The 23,113-nt window shown below is 34.6% G+C and overlaps 1 protein-coding gene and 1 pseudogene across 1 annotated transcript; both read left to right on the top strand.

Annotated features, from left to right (window-relative positions):
• The first annotated feature begins 575 nt into the window (after nt 1-575).
• Nucleotides 576-17,701, top strand: LOC112098419 (annotated as a pseudogene).
• A 1,586-nt stretch (nt 17,702-19,287) lies between these two features.
• LOC18042753 (UPF0481 protein At3g47200) lies at nt 19,288-22,271 on the top strand. The gene is made up of 2 exons (XM_006432534.2): nt 19,288-20,569; nt 22,135-22,271. The coding sequence occupies exons 1-2, from the start codon at nt 19,288-19,290 to the stop codon at nt 22,269-22,271; spliced, it is 1,419 nt and encodes a 472-aa protein (XP_006432597.2).
• Nucleotides 22,272-23,113: the final 842 nt, after the last annotated feature.

The following is a 23,113-nucleotide window of genomic DNA, read 5'->3' as shown; positions in this document are numbered from 1 at the left end:
TAATTAGGATAATTAATAAGCCGACCACTAAGCCGAGGCTTTTGTGGCGAATGTGCTAGTTATGTGTGCTTTTGTTCAGTTAAAAGTAACGTTCTAATGATGTACCTTGAGAAACAAAATCCAATCAATTTGTTTAGTTTATATTAATTTTTTTTAAAATAATTATATTTTTACTATATATGAGTTAGTGGATATTTATTAGGTTTTAAGCACTCGAATAAACCGTATATTAATCCCAGTTGTCACCCTTAACCTTAATAACGCAGACCATTTTTTTTAAAATAATAAAAATAAAATAAGAGTGAGGATAGAACTGTACATTTTTATATAAATAGATATAACATTAATTAATTAATTAAATAAATATATAAAAATAATAAAAATAAATTACTGAGTCAACAACTATTTTAATTTAACTAATTTGATTATTACCATGTCATTACTAATAAAATAATGCACAACCTCTCAATATTTTTTAATAAATAATTTACCAAATTTATAAATTTTTTTATTCGCATGAATTAGTTAAATTCCCAGGTACAAAAGAGCGCGGTATTTGAAAGGGAAGCGTTTCTTCTCTCTCTCTCTCTTTACTTTGAGGTTCAAAATGCCGTTATCCTCCAATACAGCCATTGCCCTCCCTACGCTTCCTATTCCAGTTTCTTCAATTCCACGTCCACAGGTATACTCTGAGTTTGTAATTATTACTTTTTATTTTTTTTAAAATTGTTTCTAAACGGAATAATTGTCACTAATTGCAGGTAAATTGTAGAATCGAAATTTTCAGTGGTCAAAGAATCGTCACATTTTCTCCGTACAGAAGAAAACGCAATTGTCTCACCAATTCGGTTTCAAGCGATGGCAATAACCCCATTAACGTCGATATTCCCTTTCCCAGTGACTATTCAGAGCGTCTTGATCAAGTACGCTGGCTTCTGCATTTGTTTATTTACCTTTTTATTAGATTAAGCTTTAGGATCTATTTGATATCGAGTTCTTGTAGATTTTAACTGTATATGTGTGGTGAAAAAAAAGAAGCTATAATTGTGATGTAAAAGTTGATTGTGTTTGGTAAATATGACTTATAAATAATATTTTTTACAAAACTGATAAAAGGTGATATAAGTTTTTTGTCAAAATATTATGAGATAAAATTATTTTTGCTCAAAAGCTGCGGCTGTAAGAGTTTACCAGACTTTTATATATCTGAGCTCCCCAATTGCAATGCCGAAGGGATCCTTAAACTTGTTAAATGAAAAGCTGGAGACATTTCAAAACCAATTTGGCCTTTTTGAAGCTATTAGAAAACAGGCATTGGGTCCTGCTTGTTGTTTTATCCAATAACATTCATGGGGTAGATAGATTGTGGCAATTTTAGAACAGCATCAACAAATTTCACAGTTTAAGTTACAGATATGTGGATCATATTTCTATATCCGTTGAACATTTCTTTGGTGGGGGTTTTGGAGACTTAAATCAAAACATCTGCTTTTGTGAAATCATTTTCTCTCTACACCGAAGTTGTTGTTTTTGTTAGTATCTTAGGATGATTATATTTCCAAAATACTATTAGCTCTGCATTTAGTTTAAAACTCTAAACTACTGTCACCATATCATATTGGATGAGTGGCACCTTTAAGATGAGTTGTCAGAGCAGTCTAAAAATTACATAAAGAAACAAAATGATGGTTGTCGAAGCCGACAAAAATAAATACCTACTCTAAATAAATTGTGTATAGTGATTGAGCAGGGTCGTGCCCACAGAGATCGGTAATTATTTAAATCCTTTTAAAACGTAAAATATAAAATGGGGGTTTTGTTGAAAATAATAAAAATCAAATTAAAATAACAAGAATGCAAATTAAAGTTGTAATTCAAATTGGAGAAAGCTCTGGTTGAAGGAATTAACTCAACTTGATTCGACTACTGATCATTGATTCAAATATAAATTATTACTACTTATGAATAGACCGGTTATAGCTACTGAGATCCTCTAATAGCCAATCTCTCCTTAACTAGTCGATAACCAAGGTATGACCATTGGTTATTTCCCTAATCAATAGACAACCCTAGATACGATCATAGGATTTAATCAATTGACAGCTTGAAAAACCAGAGAGACCCAAATCCTAATCAACAAACACATACGATGGTTCATTTAAATTAGATTGTTTATTCTCACAACACAACTCTCTGCTATGTTATTTGTCACAAACATTAAAATCTTCATACGATGAATCCTTTAATTGACAATAGATTAAGTTGATAATTAAATAGTGGCCAATTATCTAATTAACAAACATAATCATGAAAATAATTCAGAGAATAAACAAATACCCAAAAAGCAATAAAACAATTAAAGCATAAGAAAGATCTCACAGTAGTGATGAATCAAAGCTTCATTAACCTTCAACCAGAATAATAGGTTTAGTTCTTCATAGAGAGAAGAGAAAAAATTAGATCTAGGGTTTCTTTCTTTTCCAAAAATCTCCTTTTTTTCACAATAGATTCCTCCCTTAAATACTCTATCTCTCTTCTCCTCTAGAGTTCTATTTAAAATAAAATACTAATATCTGAAATATTAAATTCGTAATTATAAAAATAACCAAAAATACAAAACACATTAAATTAAAAACTACAGGTCCGTAGATGAAAGCACGCGCCCACGCGTTATCAACAAAGTTCTTCTGACGCTCATAATTTCTCCAAGAGAATAATCATCCTTAAACATCATCTTGTAGCTCAATTTTTGCACCAATCAATAGAATTGCACCTATAAAAATAAAATACAAGTAAATCACTATTATTAAGTGCAAAACATCGATATTAAGGGAAGTAAACAATTCAAAACTAGTGCATAAATTGCACTCTAACAAATTCCCCCACACCAAAATGATGCTTGTCCTCAAGCATATAACTCAAGACTAATCCCAAATCTCCACTCAATTCTCATCTCAACTCATCCAAAAACAATTTTAAGCAAGCATACCTCAAGAATTTAAGTCGATCAACATTCAAGAGACAAGGATTTTAAAGCATAGAATCTCATAAGCTAGAATAAAAACATTCAACTGCCAAGAAGATCCATTCAAAATTCAAGTGCAACAAGATTTAATAGCCCTCTCATTGACTTCACTCCATTCACTCAAAGTGTTTAGGGCGTCATTTATGCACTCAAATCAAATCAAAGAATGCTATTACCATAAGCTTGCTTATATATCACATCTCAATCCACAAAACATGAATTAAATGCAAAAATCTAATGGTCTTAAAAAGGTTGTAACGGGGTTAAATGGGTTAAATGAAAAAGAAAGGTCTATGAAAGAAAAAGAGATCAAAATGAGAAGAATGAACTCATTGAATGAATCTTATGATATCGAAACGGTTATTTCTACTCAAGTCACCAAGAATGTAAACATTTTTTTCTTTTTTTTTTTTGTTTTTTTCCTTTTTTTTTAATCAAACAACAAAAACGAACCTTGCACAATTTAATTCAAGCATAATGCTTGTTGATCTATTTGAGAAACTTTAATACAAGGTAGAAAAAGCAACAAAATATATCCACCCAATGAGTCCAAAAATCTCCTTAAATTGAGGCTCAAAAAGAAGAAAAATGGTTAAGTAGACGGAGAGAATTAGATGGGTAATGTTTAAGGCTCAAACAAAGATAACAAATAAAGGTTTTCGGGTGGAGAAAAAGAAGAAAAATGTGAGAATAGAAAAATGGAAAGCGGTTTGCCCTTATCATTTTAATGCATAAAATCCCGTAATGCGGCTTCAACATGCACAACAAAGCAAGTTCTAGAATAAACAAACTAAGATTGATATTCACATAACAAAAATAAATAGAGCAAAGTGGTTGCTCATAGGCTCAAATCCTCACAAAGTTGGTAAATTTGCCATTAAATCATGTATACTCTTCAAATGAATCAACCATCAATAGTGGTGTAGAATGAGAAGAAGGTATGAGTGATATATAAAAGGAAAGGTAAAAAGGATAATAAGCGAGAAAGATGTATGTAGAAAAAAAATGAAAGATAAAATGTGAGTGATGAAAGAATATGGTAAAATAAAAATAGATATGAATAATTTGAGATAGATGGGAAAAAAGTAGTGAGAAGGAAAAGAAAAGAAAAATAATAATATATGCAGCATACTAACTCTAAAATCATTTAAGGATGAGTAGAGTGAAAATAGATGAGTAGAGTGAAAATAATACTTCCAGACATCAATAATGCAAAAATCCCTCCCCCACACCAAGAACTTACATTGTCCCCAATGTAAGATAATCAAAGCTCACATAAAAATTAAAGTGTAAGGATAAAAGATTAAAGGCAAAAACTTCCCTGAATTGTGAGCTTTGATCCTCATAACGTCTATGGGCTTAGCGGAAATGGTGGGATAAATCTCACACTCTCGAAGTATGCGGCCAAATTCTGCTCCATCTTGTCCAGCTTGTGCTCCATTTTCTCTAACTGAATGCTCAAAGGTGGTGCGGATGTAGAAGGAATAGTTGGTGAGGCAGCAGTTTTGTCGTCAAACTCGTCATCAGAGGTAGCACCACTCCTAGCATAAAGCTTTTTTGGAAGTTGAGTGGGTCCTGGTTCAGTAAACTGAAATCTCCCCTCCTTGAATTCGACTACACCTGTTCTTTCAAACACAGATATATCCAAAAATTCCTTTTTGCAAGCAGGATGCAAATCATTATTGTTAGGATCAAGCACACATAAGTTTATAGCTAACCGAGTAATGTATGGACCAAGAAATAAAGTCCTATACCGTTTAAGCACACTTTGAAATTGATCTACTAACCAAAAACCTAAATTAGGCCTCACATCATTTAACATAAACCAGATAAAATAAAATTCAGTTTTAGAGAAAACTCCTGAGTGATCTTTCTTTCCTAAAAAATTATATGCTAAGAATCGATGCACACATTTCAAAACAGGGTCACGTAAGAAAGAACTCATTGATTTACTTGGGTTATAGGCATTGTGATCAACAGATAAATTACGCCAAAGACCATAAGGCTCAAAATTTTCGCTAAAGTCACAAGTTGTTCCTAAATATGCATCACTAGAAGAATAATCATCATCAATGAATCCTAAAGCTAGGTTAAAATCTATGATCGAGTGTGAAAAACTCCATCCCATTAACCTAAACTTTATAATATCCGGGGTATGCAAAGTAAAATCATACGGTATATTAAATTGAAAAGTAGCATAAAACTCCCTAATCAACTCAACATAACTCAAACAATCAACATCAACAAACTTACGCAAACCAATCTTATCTATCAAAGAATCAAAATTATCCTTAACATTCAATTTTTCAAGAGTCGGGTAATGAATATACTTAGCTGGAAGTATTTTTTGCTTGGAAATATCTTTGTACCTTTCTTTCTCTTGTTGAGTCGTGAATGCGAGGCCCCCTCCAAGATTGGATTCCGCAAGTAGTAAAACACTCATGCCCTTTCCATGTTTCGTTCTTTGTCTCACGGCTTGGCGTGAATCTGAAACTGTGTTCCATGGAACCGTAGTGGGAGCGGCAATCTTGGACTTCTTTGCGACGGGTGTCTTTTTAGATGACTTGGAAGTTGATGCTTTCCTCTTCGGCATTGTTATAATAATTGCACTCACGGATTTCGATTTACCCGGTTGGAATACAGTGCGTAGGCGGGTTGCGGACGATTGCTGCTCGGCTGTAGCTTGATGCACGGGTTGGGGTTGGTTCTACTGCGCTGGTGACGCTGGTTGCGTTACGTTGCGCGCTACGGTTGGGACTGATGCTGTGTGCTGCGGCTAGGGCTGATGCTGCGCGCTGCGGCTGGGGCTGAGCGTGCTCGTCTGCTGCTGCTGGTTGCTCAGTGAAGGCTGGAGCCGAGGCGCGCTGCTGGAAAACGATAATCAACAGTAATTTTTGAATTAGGGATTTGTGAATAGTGATTTTTTATTTTTTAAAATAAATAAATATATATAAGAAAGAAAAGAAGAAAAAGAAGAAAAAAACTCTTTTTTTCTTTTTTTTTTAATTTTCAAATCAATAAATAAATAAATAATTTTTTTTTTCATTTTTTTTTAGTGATGAATCACTTTGAGACACTAAAAAAAAATTCAGAAGTACTTTTCTAATAAGCACGTGGGCACGCCTTAAAACCATTTTACTTTAAAAATCACAGAAGTACTTATTAGTTAAGACGTGAGCACGCCTTATCAAAAATTTTCTTCTGACCAAAATAAGCAAACACATTATTTTTTTTCAAAAAATAATCTGAATCAAAACTAAAAGAAGATATAACAAAAACCAAAATAAATAAATCATTTGGGTTGCCTCCCAAAAAGCGCCTTTGTTTTATGTCTTTGGCTAGACACGTTTATGCATCAATCTCCATAATTGAGACTCTCGAGAGCCACATTCTCCACAATATTCACCGAAAAACCTTCATAAAAAGGTTTTAAGTGATGACCATTAACCTTAAAAACTTTGTCAGAGGTCGAACTCTGAATCTCAACTGCACCATGAGGAAAAACATTAGTAACAATAAAAGGTCCAACCCAGCAAGGACGTAATTTACCCGGAAAAAGTTTAAGCTCAGAATGAAAAAGAAGAACTTTTTGACCAACAAAGAACTCCTTTCTCAAAATCATTCTATCATGAAATATCTTCGTCTTTTTCTTGTAAAAAACTTCCTGCACTATAGGGTTAATAACATCCACAGAAAATACCGAATGTTCTTCACTAGGATATTTCATGGCATCATTCATATTGAATTCTATAACCTCTCCATCAAACTCCATAGTGAGAGTCCCTTTATGTACATCCATTTTAGTCCTAGCAGTCTTAAGAAAAGGTCTTCCTAGCAAAATTGGGACAGAATTAGAGGAGTTATCCTCTTCCATATCAAGTACATAAAAATCAGCAGGAAAAACCAACTCATTAACTTGTACTAAAACATCTTCTAATACCCCATCAGGATATACATTAGACCTATCAGCTAGTTGAATTATCACGCCAGTTTCTTTTAATGGCCCAACATTCAAAGATGAATAAATGGAACGAGGCATGACATTAATAAAAGCTCATAGATCTAACATAGCATTTTCAACTCTAACACTACCAATTTTACAAGGGATAGTAAACATACCTGGATCCTTGCACTTAGGAGGTAGTTTCTTTTGGAGAATTGCTGAAACATTCTCCCCCATGTGAACTTTTTCATCTCCTCTTACTTTTCTCTTGGAGGTGCATAGTTCCTTAAGGATTTTAGCATATCGAGGTATTTGTTTTATAGCATCTAATAAAGGAATATTTACCTTAACCTTGCGAAATGTCTCAAGGATGTCTTTCTCTTGTTCCTCCTTCTTGGATTTTGCAAACCGGCTTAGGAAAGGAGGAGGTATCACAATAGGTAGGGGTTTCGCTTTGGTGGGTTGCGCATCTTGAGATTTAGGCATCAATTCATTCTTCTCAAACTCATCTTCTACATGCTTTGTCACTTTCTTACTGGGATCTTGCAACTCCTTCCCTCTTCTAAGGATGACAGCACTAACGTTTTACTTTGGATTCACCTCAGATTGTGAAGGCAATCTCCCTAATACTTGAGACTCCAGACGGCTCACTGTAGTCGCCAATTGACTCATTTGGTTCTCCAAATTCTGAATGCTTGCTGTAGTTGCCTGTTGAAATTGTTGAGTGTTAGTCACAAGTGATTTAACAATTTCTTCAAGAGATATACCTGACTTGGAGTTTGACTGTGGAGGTGCTGGTTGTCTTGGTGGATACTGTTGCGGGAATCATGATGGTCTAACTCCATAGCTGAAGTTGGGATGATCCTTCCATCCCGGATTGTATGTTTGTGTATAAGGATCATACCTCCTCTAAGGCATGCCTGGAAATCCTCTAACTGCATTGGTTTGTTCAACGGGTTCTTCTTGAAATGTAGGACACATATCGGTTGAATGACCCATATTGTAACAAATGCCACAAGTCTTCACCTGTTGCACATTACCTACAACAAACTTTTCCACAAGAGAAGTAAGTTTATCTAAACGTTGTTCAACAGAAGAAATATTTACCTAATTCACCTTCCTTGAAGTGAGATCTTACCTGCTGCCACATTGTTGTGCATTGGCAGCCATATTTGCAATCAACTCCCTTGCTTGAGTAGGGGTCTTGTTCACCAACACACCTCCACTAGCAGCATCTATCATACTCCTGTCCATCAATGACAGTCCTTCGTAAAAATATTAAATAAGAAGTTGATCAGAAATCTGATGCTGAGGACAGCTGGCACACAATTGTTTGAATCGCTCCCAATACTCATACAAAGTCTCCCCAAGAAGTTGTCTGATCCCACAAATGACTTTTCTGATGTTGGCAGCTCTTACAACAGGAAAGTACTTCTCAAGGAACTGCTTCTTCAAACCATTCCATGTTGTAATCGATCCAGGTGGCAAGTAATTGATGGTTGTCGAAGCCAACAAAAATAAATTACTACTCTAAATAAATTGTGTATAGTGATTGAGCAGGGTCGTGTCCATAGAGATCGGTAATTATTTAAATCCTTTTAAAACGTAAAACATAAAATGGGGGTTTTGTTGACAATAATAAAAATCAAATTAAAATAACAAGAATGCAAATTAAAGTTGTAATTCAAATTGGAGAAAGCTCTGGTTGAAGAAATTAACTCAGCTTGATTTGACTACTGATCATTGATTCAAATATAGATTATTATTACTTATGAATAGACCGGTTATAGCTATTGAGACCCTCTAATTGCCAATCTCTCCTTAAATAGTCAATAACCAAGGTACGACCGTTGGATATTTCCCTAATCAATAGACAACCCTAGATACGATCATAGGATTTAATCAATTGACAGCCTGAAAAACAAGAGAGACCCAAATCCTAATCAACACATATGATGATTCATTTAAATTAGATTGTTTATTCTCATAACACAACTCACTACTATGTTATTTGTCACAAACATTAAAATCTTCATACGATGAATCCTTTAATTGACAATAGATTAAGTTGATAATTAAATAGTGGCCAATTACCTAATTAACAAACATAATCATGAAACTAATTCAGAGAATAAACAAATACCCAAAGAGTAATAAAACAACTAAAGCATAAGAAAGATCTCACAGTAGTGATGAATCAAAGCTTTATTAACCTTCAACCAGAAAAATAAGTTTAGTTCTTCCTAGAGAGAAGAGAAAAATTAGATCTAGGGTTTCTTTCTTTTTCTCCAATCCAAATCCTTTTTCACAATAGATTCCTCCCTTAAATACTCTCTCACTCTTCTCTTTTAGAGTTCTATTTAAAATAAAATACTAATATCTGAAATATTAAATTCATAATTACAAAAATAACCAAAAATACAAAACATGTTAAACTAAAAACTGCAGGTCCGCAGTTGACAGCAAGAACCCACGCCGTATCAACAAAGTTCTTATGACTCTCTAAATTTCTCCAAGAGAACAATCATCTTTAAACATCATCGTATAACTCAATTTTATCAAGAATCAATAGAATTGCACCTACAAAAGTAAAACACAAGTAAATCATTATTATTAAGTGCAAAACATCGATATTAAGGGAAGTAAACAATGCAAAACTAGTGCATAAATTGCACTCTAACAAATTCCCCACACCAAGATGATGCTTGTCCTCAAGCATATAACTCAAGACTAATCCCAAATCTCCACTCAATTTTCATCTCAACTCATCCAAAAACAATTTTAAGCAAGCATACCTCAAGAATTTAAGTCGATCAACATTCGAGAGGCAAGGATTTTAAAGCATAGAATCTCATAAGATAGAATAAGAACATTCAACCACCAAGAAGATCCATTCAAAATTCAAGTGCAACAAGATTTAATAGCCCTCTCATTGACTTCACTCCATGCACTCAAAGTGTTTAGGGTGTCATTTATTCACTCAAATCAAATCAAAGAATGCTATTACCATAAGCTTGCTCATATATCACATCTCAATCCATAAAACATAAATAAAATGCAAAAAATTAAGGGTCTTAAAAGGGTTGTAATGGAGTTAAATAGGTTAAATAAAAAAGAAAGGTTTATGAAAGAAAAAGAGATCAAAATGAGAAGAATGAACTCATTGAATGAACTTATGATATCAAAATGCTTATTTCTACTCAAGTCACCAAGAATGTAAACCTTTTTTTTCAATTTTTTTTTTCGATTTTTTTTTCACTTTTTTTTCTTTTTCCTTTTTTTTGTTGTTTTTTTTTAATCAAACAAAAGAAACGAACCTTGCACAATTTAATTCAAGCATAATGCTTGTTGATCTAATTGAGAAACTTTAATACAAGGTAGAAAAAGCAACAAAATATATCCACACAATGAGTCCAAATATCTCCTTAAATTAGGCTCAAAAAGAAGAAAAATGGTTAAGTAGATGGAAAGAATTAGATGGGTAATGGTTAAGGCTCAAACAAAGGTAGCAAATAAAGGTCTTCGGGTAGAGAAAAAAGAAAATGCGAGAATAGAAAAATGGTAAATGGTTTGCCCTTATCATTTTAATGCATAAAATCCCGTAATGTGGCTTCAACATGCTTAACAAAGCAAGTTCTAGAATATACAAACTAAGATTGATATTCACATAACAAAAATAATTAGAGCAAAGTGGTTGCTCACAGGCTCAAATCCTCACAAAGTTGGTAAATTTGCCATCAAATCATGTACACTCTTCAAATGAATCAACCATCAAGAGTGGTGTAGAATGAGAAGAAGGTATGAGTGAGATATAAAAAGAAAGGTAAAAAAATAATAAGCGAGAAAGATGTATGTAGTAAAAAAATGAAAGATAAAATGTAAGTGATGAAAGAGTATGATAGAAAAAAAAATAGATGTAAATAATTTGAGATAGATGGGAAAAGAGTAGTGAGAGAGAAAGGAAAAGGAAATTAATAATATATGAAGCATACTAACTCCAAAATCATTTAAGGACGAGTAGAGTGAAAATAGATGAGTAGAGTGAAAATAATAATTCCAGACATCAATAATGCAAAAATCCCTCCCCCACACCAAGAACTTACATTGTCCCCAATGTAAGATAATCAAAGCTCACATAAAAATTAAAGCGTAAGGATAAAAGATTAAAGGCAAAAAAAACTTCCCTGAATTGTGAGCTTTGATCCACATAACGTCTATTGGCTTGGCGGAAATGGTGAGGTAAATCCCACATTCTCGAAGTATGTGGCCAAATTTTGCTCCATCTTATTCAGCTTGTGCTCCATTTTCTCTAACTGAATGCTCAAAGGTGGTGCGGATGTAGAAGGAATAGTTGGCGGGGCAGCAGTGTCGTCGTCAAACTCGTCATCAGAGGTAGCACCACTCCTAGCATAAAGCTTCTTCGGAGGTTGAGTGGGCCCTGGTTTAGTAAACTGAAATCTCCGCTCCTTGAATTCGACCACACCTGTTCTTTCAAACATAAACATATCCAAAAATTCTTTTTTGCAAGCAGGATGCAAATCATTATTGTCAGGATCAAGCACACATAGGTTTATAGCTAACAGAGTAATGTATGGACCAAGAAATAAAGTCCTATACCGTTTAAGCACACTTTGAAATTGATCTGCTAACCAAAAACCTAAATTAGGCCTCACATCATTTAACATGCACCAGATAAAATAAAATTCAGTTTTAGAGAAAACTCCTGAGTGATCTTTCTTGCCTAAAAAATTATATGCTAAGTTGCACTCTAACAGTAATACAACCAGTCTTTAGCTAGCCCATCTAAAGAGAAAGGAAAAGCACACAACTTAATTTGCTCTTCAGTCACGCCTTGTGGCCTCATACTTGAACGCATAACATGAAACTCCTTGAGATGTTTATGAGGATCTTCACCTGCAAAACCATGAAACTTGGGTAATAAATGAATAAGACCAGACTTTAATTCAAAATTTACCTCCAAGTCTACATATTGAATGTAGAGTGGTTGCTGATTCAAGTCTGGTTCGGCTAACTCTCTAAGAGTTCTTTCTACAGGTGCAGCTCTATCCATCACTTGTTCTTCTAAATCGCTTGATGATTCAACTAAATCAGGCACCGTATCTGTTTCAGAAAGCAAGGCGATGAGTGTCGTTGCTTAGCTCGCTTCGTCTGCTGTCTCAGCTGGCGAGCTGTCTTCTCAATTTAAGGATCAAACGAAAGTGTACCTGTACAAGAAGAACGAACCATACACCAAGTAAAACGTAAAAAGGATTAAATAAATGACACCAATCCCCGGCAACGGCGCCAAAATTTGAAGGTTGTCGAAGCCAACAAAAATAAATACCTACTCTAAATAAATTGTGTATAGTGATTGAGCAAAGTCGTGTCCACAGAGATCGGTAATTATTTAAATCCTTTTAAAACGTAAAATATAAAATGAGGGTTTTGTGACAATAATAACAATCAAATTAAAATAACAAGAATGCAAATTAAAGTTGTAATTCAAATTGGAGAAAGCTCTGGTTGAAGGAATTAACTCAGCTTGATTCGACTACTGATCATTGATTCAAATATAAATTATTACTACTTATGAATAGACCGGTTATAGCTACTGAGACCCTCTAATAGCCAATATCTCCTTAATTAGTCGATAACCAAGGTATGACCGTTGGTTATTTCCCTAATCAATAGATAACCCTAGATACGATCATAGGATTTAATCAATTGACAGCTTGAAAAACCAGAGAGACCCAAATCCTAATCAACAAACACATACGATGGTTCATTTAAATTAGATTGTTTATTCTCACAACACAACTCTCTGCTATGTTATTTGTCACAAACATTAAAATCTTCATACGATGAATCCTTTAATTGACAATAGATTAAGTTGATAATTAAATAGTAGCCAATTATCTAATTAACAAACATAATCATGAAAATAATTCAGAGAATAAACAAATACCCAAAAAGCAATAAAACAATTAAAGCATAAGAAAGATCTCACAGTAGTGATGAATAAAAGCTTCATTAACCTTCAAACAGAATAATAGATTTAGTTCTTCATGGAGAGAAGAGAAAAATTTAGATCTAGGGTTTCTTTCTTTTCCAAAAATCTCCCTTTTTTCACAATAGATTCTTCCCTTAAATACTCTCTCTCTCTTCTCCTCTAGAGTTCTATTTAAAATAAAATACTAATATCTGAAATATTAAATTCGTAATTATAAAAATAACCAAAAATACAAAACACGTTAAACTAAAAACTGCAGGTCCGTAGTTGACAGCACGCGCCCACGCCTTATCAACAAAGTTCTTCTGACGCTCATAATTTCTCCAAGAGAACAATCATCCTTAAACATCGTCTTGTAGCTCAATTTTTGCACCAATCAATATAATTGCACCTATAAAAATAAAACACAAGTAAATCACTATTATTAAGTGCAAAACATCGATATTAAGGAAGTAAACAATTCAAAACTAGTGCATAAATTGCACTCTAACACAAAACCTCTTTGGAACCTCTTGGAAAACACAACTTGGTGTCTCTCTTGACACAACTTGATGTGTATCATCTGTTCTGTAGTAGTTAGATAATAAGTATCGGAGTAGGAGCATCTGCTTAGTTTGGGCTTTTGCCCTTTAAACAGGCAAAAATAGCTGCTGAATTAGCCATGAAGGATGGCAGGAAGTTGATGGTGAGTTATTACTGGATAATTGAAGAGCTATATGCCCACATCGACTGCAGAATAAGTATATAGTTTATGATGAACAAGTATATGTTACAGGAGATCAAATTCCCAACAGCTGGCCTTGATTCTGTACCAGGTGCCCTCCACAACTAACCCTTACCTCCCACCCCTTACCGAAGAACAACCCAAATATGTTGGTTACTACCTCTCACTTTTTGTAATTGTGGGAAAGGTGATGGTGAAGGAGGAATAGAAATGACTGGAAGTATGCGGTTAATACGCGAATTCTTTGACCTATTTGTGACTCCGGAGAAAGTCACACGAACTAGAATAGTAAGTATTGTGTATGTGAGCAGTGTTATTTTAATCTTTTCTTCAAAGTGAAGGTAGTGTTTGTGTGTACATGTATGCGTATGTGTATAAAATATAAATAAATACATGCATATGACGAATTTCTGTCCTGTAAACCAAGGTGGAACTAATTTCTGCCCCAAGTGCAACTGCCAAGATTTTACCAGCTTAATTTGCTCTAGGAAAAGAGGTTATCTTCTTCATCCTAAATTCCCTTTCTCTCGTTAAGGCAGGATTGGTCCCAAGTCCCTGATACAATCCTTGATGACTTTTATTAGTTGGACAAGTGAACACCTTGAACAGGTCTTCTTGAGCTCAGTACAATTTGTGCAGTCATTTTTCTTTTAATTTCTTTTGAAATGAGTTACCAAGGTATGACCTCTAAGAGAATGTATTAATTGGATGAGTTAACAACATTGATTTGGCTCCTAGACCTCTATATGCAATTTTTGTCAGTTAGTTTGCTTTGTATTCTTTTTAAATGAGTCCAGATTTGGTCATCGGTGGAGAAGGATGCTGAAGTGATGCGCCTACCCACGGAGGACTTGCCATTTGGCAAGTTTGATGAGTTCCATCAGTGGAATCTACAAATTAAATGATATGGGTGCAATACCCATGTCATTTAGAATAAAATATTTGTGGTTCCCATCCATGGGATCCATCAGACCTGCCAATGGTGGGTCCTTAGTGGGTAGACAACAAGTTTTTCTGCATTGGCAGATAAATGAGTTAGCTTTTTCCATACTAAGTTTTTCATGGATGATAAATTTTCTTTGTGTTGCAAGAAACACCTACTAACTCTTTATTTTTTCTTTTATTTTTGGGCTCCTTATGAATGCCAATAGACATGAGATTGACTAAAACAAACTTCTTTTTTCCCCTTAACATAAACATATGACAGATAATCACTAAGTCCTTTGTTATGAGAACCTTTGTCTGAGCAAAAGCAGATGTCAATTGCTAATAATGTTCTTTTGCAGCTTTTTGCATATCTGTTTTTTGGGTTTTGTGCTTTGTAATTGTTTGCTGTGACCATAGGAGCTTCTACCCATATTATTTTCAGTGTTTAAATAAATCCAAAAGCTTGCACTTTAATTCTGTCTTAATTTCTGAGGTATACTGTTAATGAGACCTCTTGCCAAGTTCAAGCTTCTTGATGTTTTGTAATTGCTTTAGTTGCGGTGGTTACTTTGCCATAGGTGATGGAACTGATTGTTGAACTCTTGAATACGACTTTCACCAAGCATCTTTAAAATCTCATAGACCCATGTCTGCCAAGCTTGATTTTGTTCCTATCTCATTCTTTTTTAATTAAAATGTTTCCATTTCTATTAAAATATGGTTGATTGATTGTGGACATGAGATGTCAGCGAGTGGATTGCATCCAACCACTAACACATGTTTGATTATTCATGACTAAGAAAAGAGATCAAAGAAGGTTACGGGCGACAGGGGACAAAGTCTTCAAATTGTAACCTTCAAAATGACTCTCTGTGGGAAAGGTTTCCCTCAATTTATTTCAAACTTACTCATTTGCCGAACCAAGCACTAGGCATGGTCTCTTCATATGTCATCAAATTTGGGAGGTGTAGCTCTTTCTGGGGTTCTGCCAAAGTTTTATTTGTGGGTTTGAAATGTAAGAAACCAAAGTCTCGGCAGTTTGAGCCTGCCAACTTTTGAAATAGGCATTTTTATCAACAGTACATCAAGAAGCTAGAGTCTGCCAACATTTGAAATATGCATTTCCACAGTCAAGGTTTGCCAGTAGTTCGACAAAGTGTCTGCTGGGCCAATTATTAACCATTGTGTTAAGTGCACAAAATTCTAGCAGGACTAAATATGACGCCAGTCCTTTTGTTGAATTTTTCAATGCAATGTTGGGTCCTTCAGAAAAAAGCTATTTCTACTTGTTAATCCAACAGTTAGAAAGAAGCTTTTTTTTCCTGGTCTTGAGGTCCCAACAGCAGACATTAAAGTATGGCTTTTTCAATTCTGAGTTGTCTTCAATTAGATGCATTATGCTAGACTAGTAATTGTTTTGAAAAAGAAAGCTTCATGGTGAGAAGCTGATTTTTGAGGAAGGACAAGTTTATTCTTACCTGAAAGTGAATGCTTCACTGAATTGAAGAAAACACAGCTGGTGCCTGGAAGGAGAGCTGGATCAGGATGAAAGACAGGCAATGATTATATATTTGAAAAGAGAGATAATAAAATCAAGTGTGTGTGTGGGGGGCAGGTAAAGCAATTAATCAGGCTCTCTGCACTTTAGGAGTGTAGGCAATCCATCAAAGGCCATCAATCAACTCTGTTTTGTTTTTTTTTTTCATATAATAATCAAACAAATGTTAGCCCTTAGATGGCATCCAATTGTTCATTGTCTCATTTTAGGATATAAACTAAATTCACAAGAGGATCCCACTGCATATATATTTCATGTGCATAAGGTGTATGAATAATGTTTTCTGTATGCATTTCCTATTTGTTAGTAGTCTGTTTAATGCCCATTTCTGATTATCTGATATCTATGTTCATGATTCGTTTTGTGATCTTGGTCTGTCATTTGGTTTTTAGTTTTTCCCAGAGGCAAATGAAGTCAAATTTGCAAGAAAATAGGTCTTTGAAGGATCATCATTTAAGTTGGACTATCTAACAAAACCTTCATTCTTTGAGGATTTTGGATTCACTGAGAAGGTTAAAAAGGCAGACCGTGTGAAGCCGGAAGATGAATTGTTTCTAGTCGCGTATCCATATTTTAATGTCAATGGTAGTCTTACACGTTGTCTTCTCATTGATATTCATTCCTTAAGGTAATTAATTTTGCTTTTCTTTTGTCTTGTAGAAATGCTTGTCGTTGAAGAGCTTTACAAAGAAGTTGTCTTCAATACTGCCCGGAAACTGATTATATTCAATGGAGAACTTGACCGGATAAGGTCTGGGTGTATCCTTCACCATTCTTTCATTATTATCGTACTTTCTGTAAATTTAGTATGATCTTGATGCTATATAGCAGTTTCTAGATGCCCACCCATTGAATTGGTTGTTTACAACTTTTTGGTCCTTCAATTGGTATCTTGTTGCAGAAATTGAAAGTAAAGTGGGTCTTTTGCTTCTATTTTTGAATACAATAATTTGAAATTCACTCACAGAAATCTAAAAGGGAATTAGTAGGGATGATCATGTTATATCTTTCAATAAAATGTTGCAAGGAAGATTTTTTTTTTTTAACAAATAACAATGACTTAACAAAAAGAATTGGTAACTTGGTTGTAGTAGAGTTGTTTTGGAATGTGCAATGAAAGGATCAGAGAGGATTTCCTTAAATGAGCTAAAGATTATCCGTCATTCTTCTACCCTAAGCTGGCTGCACTATCCAAAACACTTTTTCCTGTGATGGAGACCATATTTTACATTCACAATTTTAAGGGTCACAATGGAGGAACCCTTTTCAGGTTTGCTAGCTAGTTACTGACACTTTTCCTGCGGCAACATATTAATGCTTGCCTAGTATCACTCACTGTTTTCCTGCTGTTTAACTTATATTTTACATTTTATTCTTTTCCACTTTCTGTTAGGTGCTGCCCAGGTTCCTAGAAGGTCCTCAAGAAAGTGAGTAATAAATATACATGTTTGCATCAGCAGGAAGTGATGCCTTCCCTTAAGGAGGTTGCTTTGGATATCCTTCCGTCAGCTTGAATTTCACCAAAATACTTGTCTGGTGATAAATCCCACTTTCTTATGTTATAGCAGATTTGTTTTATAGCTTATAAAAGATCAACTTATGTGCTGAGTTCAATAATTGGTGCGTGATTTCTAGTTTGTAGGTCTTATGCTGAGTATTTTTTATACTAATCTGCCAGTGTCTGAAAGATCTTATTCTTAAGATGAATATAATCATAACTTCCACATCATAACGTGATTGATATGTCATCTCTGCTCTAAATTAAGCATCAAATTATCAGAAGAATTTGTTACTTAAATAGATGGTTTTCATTTCAATCCTAATGTTCTTTCATGCCTAAAACTTCATAGTGCTTGTTTATATTGTTAATCAATATATATAAGTTTACTTGGAGGCAATATCGAAATATGGGTAAGTACGGCAAGGAAATCTCAAGAAGAAACAAAAACTTAATGCTCGAAAATTTTATTTATTTTGGGCAAGCCATTATGAGTTTTGGGCTCCTTAATAGCTTTAGTAAATTTTGGACCCTTATTTTGAACTATGACCCAGTTACCCTTGTTTACACGATCGAAGATTAGCAACACTCTTAAGTCTCAAATCTCTCTCTCTCAACCAGCAAAAATCAACTTCCTTTCCAATCTAAATCACATTGCAAGCTATTTCATCAAACCGAAGACTTACTTCAGCTTAGATAAATATATATTATTTGATTCTTGATTAAGAAAGTGGGTTTCTTTTTTCCCTAGTATTCTTAGAGAATAACAAATATATTTACCACAAAACACAAAAAAGGTTTATATGAGGCTTGGTTGACAATTTTATTGTGGTAATATGTCATTTAAAGATGAATGTTGTTGATTTATCGATTCTTGTTTGATTTGGATGGAAGATATGTTGAAGAAACCCAAAAATTACATTTGCAGGTTTTTTGTCATTTCTGGTTTTCATGATTTTGTACAATATATAAGTTTTGTTTTCTAGACTTTGTTCTAAATAGTATTGGGAAATTTTGTATTGCACATTGTAGCTGTCTGAACTCGTTATAAGGGTTGTAAAGGGTCCATGCGGTATAATTTTCTCTTGGTGCTTTCAACTTTTTTGGGTGTACAGATTTGATGCATTGATGATTCTTTGATTCTGATGTCTTATGAAAATGTATGTTTATATTGCATTTATGAATTTCTTACTCCGGGAATAGTAGTAATTGTGTGCTGTATTTCCATGCAGTCGAAACCTTCTTGATTTTTTGAAAAAGGAAAATTACTTAATTTGATAAAGAAGAATATATGAATTTCAATAAAAACTGTAGGAAGCAAAAAGACATCCTTGTGGCATTAATGAATTGCTTGAAACAAGGTTTAAGAATTTTGTATGCTTTTGTTAAAGCTATAAAATGCTATTTATTATCTGTGCTGTTGTTACAAACTAAAGTACTATTGTGCTTTATGCAAATTTAAAAATGTTATGCTATGTGTTAGAGCAATAAAGTTGTTAAGAAACAGTGAAGGCTTTTGTTGCTTTGCTTAAGATGAGGTTCAAGAATATTATATAAACTAGTGAATTGATCAAATTTCGCGCCATGTTTTCAGTTTATAACATGGAAGAGTGCTTGCAAGTTAAGTTGGAAAAATTATCACCATTGCCCTCAAACTGCTGCATCTACAGAGTTCCGGAGCGATTACGTCAGATAAATGAAAAGGCATATACAGCTCAGGTAGTCTCAATTGGCCCTCTTCACCATGGCAAAGCAAACTTACAGTTCATGGAAGAACATAAACAGCGGTACCTGCGTTACTTTCTTCAACGGACCAAAATAAGCTTTGACGAGTTTGTTCAAATTATAAAGCTCAGAGAAGCAGAATTACGAGGTTCTTATGCAGAAAAAGTCGAACTAAGTAGTGATAAATTTGTTGAAATGATTCTGCTGGATGCTGCCTTCATCATTGAACTCTTATTGAGGCATCATTTCCGTCAACTTCAAAAAAAAGATGATTATATATTTCTTAAACCCTATTTAATAGAGGATATATGGTATGATATGTGGTTGCTTGAGAATCAGCTTCCTTTCTTCATTCTTGAGGATCTTTTTGCTATTGAAATCCCCGACCAACATGAAAATCCAACCATCATCACAGTCACATACGAGTATTTCAAGGGTTTAGAGGCAGTACAAGGTAATCAGCAAAAATTCCCTCCTTACACTGAGGTTAGGGTCGAGCATTTCCTTGATTTTCTAAGGATTTGTCATCTACCATCATCGAGGAATCAGGAAAAACAAGAAGGTCAGCAATACCACAAAGGCAAAACCGCACCAAGTGTGACTGATCTCCACCAAGCTGGAGTCCACTTCAGTTTGAGCAAGAGCAATGATTTGTTCGCCATAGAATTCAAAAACAGGACATTGCATATTCCGAAACTGAAGCTACAGCTGGAAACGGAATCCTTATTTCGTAATCTCATTGCCTTTGAACAACGGCATTACTCAGAGAATTACATAAATGATTATGTGTTCCTTATTCATCATCTCGTGAACACAGCGAAGGACGTCGAGTTGCTTGTTCAGAACGGAATCATTGAGAACCGGTTGCCGGATAAAGAGACTGCGTCAATGCTTATAAATAACCTTTCTAGAGGTACTACTCTGCTGTCTGATAGCTTCTATTTTTCTGGGCTATGCAAAGGATTGAATGATCACTGCAAAAGAACGTGCTACAAATGGAGGGCAAACTTGAAACAAAATTACTTCAATACTCCATGGGCTGGCATTTCGGTGTGTGGCGCCGTTTTCCTTCTTATTCTCACCGTCATTCAGTCTGTATGCTCTGTTATACAAGTGTTGCTCAACCCAAAAATATCTTGCGACGAAAAACCTCTATGCGGTATTTGTATGTCGTTTTTGAGTTGCTGTTTTCTTTTTTTATTTTAATTCTTATTCTCAAGCAATTTTATCATGGAATTGTTAATTTTACTTGAATGTTGAATCAAGCCTTTATTTTTTAATAATGAAATGAAATAAAAGGTGGGGGTATACCCTACAAATTACCCTATTCACTCCTTATTTAGTGTTGCATTTACCGCAAGAAAAAATAATTTTTAAACGATAAACATATTTACTTGAAAATAAAAATTATTTTATGCTATTTATTTATCTTATAATATTAGAACTTGAAAGTTAATTTAAATTAATGTAATCCTACCAACTTGATTTGGTTTTCATATCGGTTGGTTTCATGTATCACACGAATTGCCAGGCACCGACCAACTCAAGCGTATGTTACTCAGACATCTCACTTGAATAATAGTCTAAAGAACGTTGATTTGGATGGTAGATATTTCACTAACTAAAACTAACGTTGTCAACTCAAAGCTCATCTACTAGTAAAAGTAGAACTCTTCTTCGTCAACTTATCTTCTTCATTATATAACAAAAGATGTTCCGTGACAGAATGAAAAAAAAAATATATATATATATATATAATAATAATAATAATTAAGTCAAAGTAGTCAAGATCCAGCCGCTCGACTTGAGGGCTTGAGTTCGAACCCACAAAAACTTATTTCAATCCTTATTTTATAAATGTGAGATTAGGGATAAATTTATCTCTAATTATTTATTTATCGAGTAATTAATTTGAACAATATTATTAATTTTAGTTGAAACTGGAATGAATTTTCTTAAAGATGCTTTCTCATAACTAACCAACTAAAACTAACAATCAAATTATCAAACTCCGAGCTCACCTACTAGTAAAACTGTAAAACTAAAACACTTACTTCTCCATTAAGTCATCCCTTTATATATAACAAAGAGTGTTTTATGAAAGATGGTAAAAGCAAACAGTAACAATTAAGTATCAAATAATTCAAAAAGATGTCAAGCTCTGTTGCTACTGCTGCAGCGCTGCTGAGGCCGAGATTTGGATTGTCCCATTCTTTGGTCAGGGACATCTATTTCCATGCATTAAATTATGCAAGCAAATCGCTTCTCGTAATTACAAATCTACCCTCACCATTCCCTCTCACATTTCCGCCACCAGCATGTTGAGAAGTCAATATTAGCCCAAATAAGTCCACACCCAAATTAATTTGATGTCATTGCTTACATCAATTTAGTTAGGTGAAAATTAGGTATTTTTCTCATGTTTAATTTCAATGGTTTAAATTAGTTTGTGGTTATTTTAATGAGTGGTTTAGATTGTTTCTTGTAACCTATAAATACCTTATTTGTATTTGAGTTTTATAATTTAACAATCAAAGCTTTATTATAAGCATTTGAAAGTTTTCTTAAGAGTTCTTCTCTTTTGCAATTTTGTGAGATTATTCTAAAGAGAGTTTTTCTTCTTCTTGATCAATTAGAGTTTTTACTCTATTTTGATTCAACATTTGGTATCAGAGCATTGGTTGTAAAGTCTCTTGAAATTCCGAGTATGCTCTGTGGTTGCAGTTTTGACTGATCTTCCACATCAGAAAAGATTTCTTGAGATTATTGCTGGGGTTATCACAAACCTTGAGAGGGAGCTTCTTTGTGTCAAGAGTAGTGTATTACTCTGCACGGTAGTCACTCAAGCTTGTTCGGTGTAGTCAAAGTCTTGTCGATACCGATACGATGGGTGATCTTCAAGTTGTTGGAGGAATCAAAAAGCTCAACAACCAAAACTATAACACGTGGGCAACGTGTATAGAGTCTTACCTTCAAGGTCAAGACTTGTGGGAGGTTGTCGGTGGTAGTGAAGTTACACAACCGGCAGCGGAAGATGCTAACGGCGTCTTGCGGAAGTGGAAAATTAAAGCAGGCAAAGCAATGTTTGCTTTAAAGACCACAATAGAAGAAGAAATGTTGGAGCACATTCGGGATGCTAAATCACCGAAGGAAGCGTGGGACACCTTCGCTACACTCTTTTCGAAGAGGAACGATACAAAATTGCAACTTCTCGAGAATGAACTTCTATCAATGGCGCAACGCGACATGGCGATTGCCCAATACTTTCACAAGGTGAAGTCGATATGCCGTGAAATTTCAGAATTAGATCCAATAGCTGCTATTGGGGAAGCCAGGATAAAAAGAATAATTGTCCATGGCTTGAGACCCGAATACCGAAGCTTTGTAGCCGCTGTGCAAGGATGGCCGACACAACCATCACTTGTTGAGTTTGAAAATTTGCTGACAGGCCAAGAAGCTATGGCCAAGAAAATGGGAGGAGTCTCACTAAAGGGTGAAGAGGAAGCGCTTTACACCAACCAAAGCAGAGGTGGTTCAAGACAGCACAACAAAGGCGGATCTAGAAAGACTGGTGAACAGACAAAAAGTCATCAGGGAGGGAATGGCTCTCGTCCAGGGGGAGCTTCGAAGAATCGCGACAGTAATAGAAAGTTTGATGGCGAATGTTACAATTGCGGGAAGAAGGGCCACATGAAGAGAGATT

Source organism: Citrus clementina, unplaced genomic scaffold (assembly GCF_000493195.1).
Source record: "Citrus clementina cultivar Clemenules unplaced genomic scaffold, Citrus_clementina_v1.0 scaffold_5, whole genome shotgun sequence".
In the NCBI taxonomy this organism is placed as follows: Eukaryota; Viridiplantae; Streptophyta; class Magnoliopsida; order Sapindales; family Rutaceae; genus Citrus; species Citrus x clementina.
The sequence above is the reverse complement of the archived record's forward strand: the minus strand, read 5'-3'. Positions and strand labels throughout refer to the sequence as shown.